The sequence below is a fragment of the Trachypithecus francoisi genome, unplaced genomic scaffold (genome assembly GCF_009764315.1).
Source record: "Trachypithecus francoisi isolate TF-2019V2 unplaced genomic scaffold, Tfra_2.0 Lachesis_group13, whole genome shotgun sequence".
NCBI classification, from domain to species: domain Eukaryota; kingdom Metazoa; phylum Chordata; class Mammalia; order Primates; family Cercopithecidae; genus Trachypithecus; species Trachypithecus francoisi.
The window spans coordinates 37,418,817-37,426,281 of record NW_022681458.1 but is presented as its reverse complement, the minus strand read 5'-3'; the positions used below and the strand labels follow the sequence as shown (position 1 = coordinate 37,426,281).

The following is a 7,465-nucleotide window of genomic DNA, read 5'->3' as shown; positions in this document are numbered from 1 at the left end:
TTTTTGTTTTGTCATCATTCAATCCTAAGTGCACACAACTCCTGGCATATTACAGGCTCCCTATAAATGTTTCTTTCTTTATTAAAATGTATGAAAATTCTCCAGATTTAAGGAAGGTCCTCAATGTTTCAAACTCTTTTTGTTAGATCATTGGTCCTCTCTACAGCGGTCACAAATTTAAGGACTCTGGTTATATTTAACCTTCACTTTTGAATTTTCTGCTTGAAAAACTTGTATTAGAAAAAAAAAGTCTATCCTTTTATGGAAGGCTCTAATCTCTTGAATCATGTGGATTGGCTTTTCTTTGGACCTTCTTTAACTCTGTTTTGTCTCTGTTGAGTTAAGGCTTTTAAGAACATCTGAATTCTTTCCTTCTGCAAAACCAGAGGCAGCTTTTTTTTCTGCCTGTTTTCAGTTTATTTCTTGTGATTTTGGTATTTTCTCTTAACCAAATGCTAAATGGAATTAGGAGAAATAAACTTATTTGTAAAGCATGTCAAGGAACGATTAGAAGGATGGTGCTTCACAGATAGAATACAGTTTTTATTAATGATGCCTGCAGACAAATCCTGTCATTAGCCCAAGGGATCAGAAAGTTAGCAGCCTAGCAGTTTTGGAGATGTCAACGAAATGAATTGGACTGGATGGTTAAGGATGCCCAGGAGATTGAATAAAATTAGGAGGACACTTGTACTCCAGGAAATTCTCCAAATCTCCACTTAGTTGTCCAGATCCTCAAAGTGAACATGAAGCTTCAGTTTCAAATTGAATACATTTTCCATCCATGGATTGGCTTGTTTTGTTCAGTTGAGTGCTTGAGGTTGTCTTTTCGACGTAACAGCTAAACCCACGGCTTCCTTTCTCGTAAAACCAAAACAAAAAGGCTTTCTATTCAAGTGCCTTCTGTGTGTGCACATGTGTAATACATACCTGGGATCAAAGCTATCTATATAAAGTCCTTGATTCTGTGTGGGTTCAAACACATTTCAAAGCTTCAGGATCCTGAAAGGTTTCGCTCTACTTCCTGAAGACCTGAACACCGCTCCCATAAAGCCATGGCTTGTCTTGGATTTCAGCGGCACAAGGCTCGGCTGAACCTGGCTACCAGGACCCGGCTCTACACTCTCCTGTTTTCTCTTCTCTTCATCCCTGTCTTCTCCAAAGGTGAGTGAGACTTTTGGAGTATGAAGATGGAGGAGGTGTTTCTCCCACCTGGGTTTCATTTCTTTCAGCAGTCAAGGGCAGTGATTTACAGCAAAGCCAGAAGTTAAAGGTAAAACTCCAATCTGGCTTGGCTGGCTCTGTATTCCAGGGTCAGCAGGGAACAGTTGAGTGGCAGCAAATAAGCAAAGAGATAGCTCAGAACAGAGTGCCAGGTATTTAGTAGGGGCTTCATGAATGCATGTGAGTTGGTTTAGGAGAGAGACACAGGCAATTTCAGACCCTTCTATGAGACTGGAAGTAATTTAAGAGGGAAAGGATATCCATAGTCCTGAATACATTTGAGCTGGGTTTCAGGATGAGCTCACAAGTTTCTTTCTTTCTTTTTTTTTTTTTTAATTAATTTAAGCAAATTCTGGGAAGAGTTTCTTTGCCATACAATTCAAGGTTTTAAGGTCCTCGGATTCATATGCTTTATAAACGAATTAGCCAGCTTGTTTAAAATGTAGGGAAATCATGGGAAGAATGCCTTCTTTACTTAATTCAAGGTTTTAAGGTTCTCTTAATCAATTCTACAAGCTAATTAGCCAGTTATTTAAAAATAAAAGCTTGAAATTGCAAAAACAAAACAAACAAAGAAACAAAAAAACACAAGAAAAAGGAAAGAAAGCAAGCCACCAGTCTGTTTGGCATACAATACTTAATTGTTGCCTGACCTACATGTGGGTTTCAGATGCAGATCCTCAGTTTTCATCTCTTCAGAGACTGACACCAGGTTTGTTACATGGCTTAAAATGATGAGTATTTCCATTGAATCTCAACCTTATCTCTCTCTAGACCTTCTTGGTTAAGAAACCATGTAGTTTGCGTGAAGTAGGTGCTCAAAAGATATTTGATGGTTTAATTTTTACTGGAGAAGAAATATTCACATATATTTTCTTATTTTTACATGTTTTAAATATGTAAATATTAAATAAATGCTCTTAGAAGTATTTAAATTTCCTAAAGTAAATTTATCTCAACCAGTAACCAGGCAGGACCCTCCTATGACAGATACTGGAAAGTTGAGTGTGACCACATTTAGTGGTGATAAGTGTGAGCTTGCTTGGGGAGAGGGCAGGACATTTAGGATTTCTTAAGCTTAGAGTCAATACAATAAAGATTATTGAGTGCTCACTTGGGTGGCATATAATCACTGCTCACAGGAGTTCATGAACCACAAGTAAAAGAGTGGAGAGATGTGATTAACTCACGAATAACTTTAATACAGGGCAGAATGTAATGAAGTACTGCAATGGAGTTATCACAGTGCTAAGGATGCTCAGAGGGCATCTCTGATAGGCAGAGGCGAGGGTTAGGGAAGGAAACTATAGTCTAGCTAGCTAGAGCTGCTGGAATAGACATGACAGTGGCTGCTGCCAAACTGTTTTCTCTTCTGAGGACAGATGTCCAGTACAGGTGGCTTGGCGGAAGGGACTAGTGTCTCTAATATAGGGTGATTTATAAGCAGGAAAGTGTGTCCTAGAAATTTAGACTGGAGTGATAGATTGGAATTGGATCATGGGGGACTCATTGAATGTTATTTATTTTATTTGTTTTTGCAATTGGTGTTAGTAAAGAGTCAAAGGGATTGAGCAGATGAGTGACATCATGCAACACAAGTTTTGGGTTTCACTTGTCAGACTGACTGGAGAGGGGCCAGATTAGTTACAGGAAAGTAATTTGGCATGCAGCCACTATTTTTGAGTTGATGTAAGCCTCTCTGTATGGAGAGCTTTATCTCCTTTATCCTGTGGGAAAAGAGAAAACAGAGGAGCACGGGAGTGTTCAAGAGAAGGAGAAAGAAAGGGCAGAGAGGCGGCGTGGTGTCAGGGGAAGCCCACAGGAGTTAACAGGAGGGTTGCCTCAACCTAGAGAGGAAACGACCTGGTGCCCTCGGCTCTGTGGCTTCCTTCATCTAACAACATCTTCCACTCTACAACAATGCCAGCGAAGGCGGAGGCTGGTACAGTGCATCAAGACACAGCTACTGCTGGGTGATAGAGGTTCAGGGCAAGCTCAATAAGTTGACATAGGCTTTGAGAGATAAAGCAAGATTCTGTACCTCAACCTTCAGAATTTCCCCTACCACTCATTATAGTTCCGGAACTATATAGCTCCTATTGTTCTATCATAACCTTAGAATACCAAAGAAGATACCATCTCATCTAATTCTCTCTTACTATACATGAGAAAAATGAAGGACATGGGGGAAGTGTGACTTGCTCCAAATCACATATTTCATGGGAGAGCCAGGTCTTCTGTTTGTCATATCAGTGTTCTTCCTGCCACAACCATCTTGAAGAATCTATTTCTCAGTAAGAAAACATCTATATGGAGAGTAGCTGGAAAACAGTTGAGAGATGGAGGGGGAGGCTGGGGGTGTGGAGAAGGGAAGGGGTAAGTGATGGATTTGTTGACGGGGGAGAGAAGACCATGGGGATGAAGCTAGAAGGCAGAAGGGCTTGCCTGGGCTTGGTCATGAAGGAGCATGAGTTCACTGAGTTCCCTCTGGCTTTTCCACGCTAGCAATGCACGTGGCCCAGCCTGCTGTGGTGCTGGCCAACACCCGAGGGATCGCCAGCTTTGTGTGTGAGTATGCGTCTCCAGGCAAAGCCACTGAGGTCCGGGTGACAGTGCTTCGGCAGGCTGACAGCCAGGTGACTGAAGTCTGTGCGGCAACGTACATGATGGGGAATGAGTTGACCTTCCTAGATGATTCCATCTGCATGGGCACCTCCAGTGGAAATCAAGTGAACCTCACTATCCAAGGACTGAGGGCTATGGACACAGGACTCTACATCTGCAAGGTGGAGCTCATGTACCCACCACCATACTACATGGGAATAGGCAACGGAACCCAGATTTATGTAATTGGTGAGCAAAGCCATTTCACTGAGTTGACACCTGTTGCATTGCAGTCTTCTATGCATAAAAACAGTTTTGTCCCTTAATTTCAGGTTGTTTATTTTTAGGATTGTGGAAATTCTCTTTAAGAGTTCTCTACCACATGGTAGCCTTGCTTATGTTGGGTGGCAACCTTCATAGCATTCTGACTATAAAATAAAATGATTGGGGGAAGTTGGGGCACTTGCTCTGGAGTGCTAATCATCATGACGCTTGACCCATGCTTTTGATATGATATGATGTTCCTGGGGAAGTAGTCCCAAATAGCCAAACCTATTGGTGGGCTACCCATGCAATTTAGGGGTGGACCTCAAGGCCTGGAAGCTCTAATGTCCTTTTCCCACCAATGTTGGAGAGTAGAGCCCTAGAGTTTAAAACCGTCTCAGGGAGGCTCTGCTTTGTTTTCTGTTGCAGATCCAGAACCGTGCCCAGATTCTGACTTCCTCCTCTGGATCCTTGCAGCAGTTAGTTCGGGGTTGTTTTTTTATAGCTTTCTCCTCACAGCTGTTTCTTTGAGCAAAATGGTGAGTGTGGTGCTGATGGTGCACCATGTCTGATGGGGATACCTTTAGTGGTATCAACTGACCAAAAGATGGTGTTGAGTTTAGTGTTCTTGAGATGAGGCAATAAATGAAGAGAAAGAAGGACAGTGGTAAAGAACACACTAGAACCGTAGGCATTGGCATTTGAGGTTTCAGAATGACTAATATTTTAGATGAATTTGTTTGATATTGAATGTTCGTGTGCTTCTGAGCAGGGTTTCAATTTGAGTAACCGTTGCAATAACATGGGGCAGCTGTTTTGCTCTTTGTCTTCATGACAATTGTACTTAAGCTAACAACCCTGAAAACATGAGATTAGGCTGGGCAGAATGCTGCTAGAGGGGACCATCTGGATGGTCTTTATTCTCCTTCTCCATGTCCCTCTTCATCCCCTGGAATTCACCTCTTTGTGCCACTCTGGTACCTTCCTTGTCCAAGCTGTAGCTGCTCACATAAAACCTATCCCTATTATCCAGTTTGCTTTACTGGGAAATGAAAGTCCCAGTTTTTATTTATTACAGGTGTTAGTGGTAGAAGAGGTAGAAGTATGGAATCAGGCTTCCTGTCAGGATTTCTTTTTGACAGTCCCTCTCAGACACCTCTGCCTAAGGCTGGCTTTGCCATTACAGACTCACCCTTCTCCCTCCCTCCCTTCTTCTCTTCCTCTGCCATCTTCTCTCCCTTTCTCTCTCTCTCTCTCTTTCTCACTCTCTGTCTCTTATACACATACACAAAGATACACTCTATTCCAACATCCTCCACCCAACCTGACAGAGATGTCCTTTGCTGTAGGTTCAGCAGTGGAGATGAGAAATACAGCTCTCAAACAGGATAACTAAAGCTTATTACCTTATCAAGCTTATTCTCTTGCAGACAAGATCGATCAATTATCATGGGCTTTCTGGGTGTTCTTTGTGAAGCTTTCTCAAAGTCTCTTTCTCCTATCTTCCATTCAAGGCAAATGATTGCCATTTAACATCAAAATCACAGTTATTTATCTAAAATAAATTTTAATAGTTGAATCAAGAAAATCTCCTGAGGTTTATAATTCTGTGTGCTGTGAACATTAATTTTTAACCAGGTAGGGACCCAATATGTGTTGAGCTCTATTATGGTTAGAAGTGGCTTCTGTATTCCTCAGTAGTAATTACTGTTTCTTTTTGTGTTTGACAGCTAAAGAAAAGAAGCCCTCTTACAACAGGGGTCTATGTGAAAATGCCCCCAACAGAGCCAGAATGTGAAAAGCAATTTCAGCCTTATTTTATTCCCATCAATTGAGAAACCATTATGAAGAAGAGAGTCCATATTTCAATTTCCAAGAGCTGAGGCAATTCTAACTTTTTTGCTATCCAGCTATTTTTATTTGTTTGTGCATTTGGGAGGAATTCATCTCTCTTTAATATAAAGTTGGATGCAGAACCCAAATTACGTGTACTACAATTTAAAGCAAAGGAGCAGAAAGACAGAGCTGGGATGTTTCTGTCACATCACCTCCATTTTTAGTGAAAGCATCACTTGGGAATAATATGGGGATGCAGCATTATGATGTGGGTCTAGGAATTAAGGAATGGCACAGTCCAAAGAAAGAAAAGGCAGGGAGAGAGAGAGAGGACTATATTGTACACATCTTATATTTATGTATGAGACGTTTATAGCCGAAATGATCTTTTCAAGTAAAACGTTATGCCTTTTATTTCTGAAACAAATGTATAATTACATCAAGGCTTCAAAAATACTCACATGGCTATGTTTTAGCCAGTGATGCTAAAGGTTGTATTGCATATATATATTTAAATTTGATAGTATTGTGCAAGGAGCCACATATGTTTTTGTGTATTTGTTTATGGTTTGAATATAAACACTATATGGCAGTGTCTTTCCACCATGGGTCCCAGGGAAGTTTTGTGGAGGAGCTCAGGACACTAATACACCAGGTAGAACACAAGGTCATTTGCTAACTGGCTTGGAAACTGGATAAGGTCATAGCAGTGCTTGATTGCACGGAATTGTGCTGAGTTGGTGTTGACATGTGCTTTGGGGCTTTTACACCAGTTCCTTTCAATGGTTTGCAAGGAAGCCACAGCTGGTGGTATCTGAGTTGACTTGACAGAACACTGTCTTGAAGACAATGGCTTACTCCAGGAAACCCATAGGTATGACCTTCTAAGAAGCTCCAATTCGATGGGTCCAATTCTGACAAATATGTGGTTAATGCCATGGACAAAAGAAGGCAGCAGGTGGCAAAATGGGGTACATGAAGGTTTCTAAAAATTAACACTGCTGGTGTTTTTAACTCAATATTTTCCATGAAAATGCAACAACATGTATAATATTTTTAATTAAATAAAAATCTGTGGTGGTCATTTTCCGGAGTTGTCTTTATCATCCTTGCATTTGAGTATTGTGTTTAAATTTTTGATTCATTCATTCAGTAGCTGGTGGAGTCTCCAATATTTGAAATACTGGAAACAAATTGAAAAATCACAGAAGGACAAATAATGCTTCATGAGTCAGCTTTGCACCAGCCCATTACCTGCAAGTAATTCTTGGAAGGTATCCATCCTCTTTCCTTTTGATTTCTTCACCACTATTTGGGATATAACGTGGGTTAACACGGACATAGCAGTCCTTTATAAATCAATCAGCATGCTGTTTAACACAGATTCTTCACCTCCTCTTTCTTACCCCTTGCTTTCTCAGCTCAACTCTCACAGGCATTACAGTTGTCATGGCAACTCCAATGTTGGCAACCAAGTCCTTTGCAGCCATTTTGATCTGCCTTCCTGACAAATAGAGCTTTTCCTTGTGGCTTCCAA

At 41.0% G+C, this 7,465-nt stretch overlaps 1 protein-coding gene across 3 annotated transcripts; it reads left to right on the top strand.

The window, feature by feature from the left end:
- The first annotated feature begins 388 nt into the window (after nt 1–388).
- Nucleotides 389–7,015, top strand: CTLA4 (cytotoxic T-lymphocyte associated protein 4). 3 transcript variants are annotated; one of them, XM_033230599.1, is made up of 4 exons: nt 405–1,164; nt 3,730–4,077; nt 4,522–4,631; nt 5,823–7,015. In XM_033230599.1, exons 1-4 carry the CDS (start codon nt 1,056–1,058, stop codon nt 5,925–5,927), a joined length of 672 nt encoding a protein of 223 aa, XP_033086490.1. In that variant the 5' UTR covers nt 405–1,055; the 3' UTR covers nt 5,928–7,015. The 3 variants fall into 3 exon arrangements, with proteins under 3 accessions (XP_033086492.1, XP_033086490.1, XP_033086491.1); XM_033230600.1 differs by lacking the exon at nt 405–1,164 and adding an exon at nt 1,177–3,518; XM_033230601.1 differs by lacking the exon at nt 4,522–4,631 and having other exon boundaries at nt 389–1,164.
- The last annotated feature ends 450 nt before the right edge of the window (nt 7,016–7,465 follow it).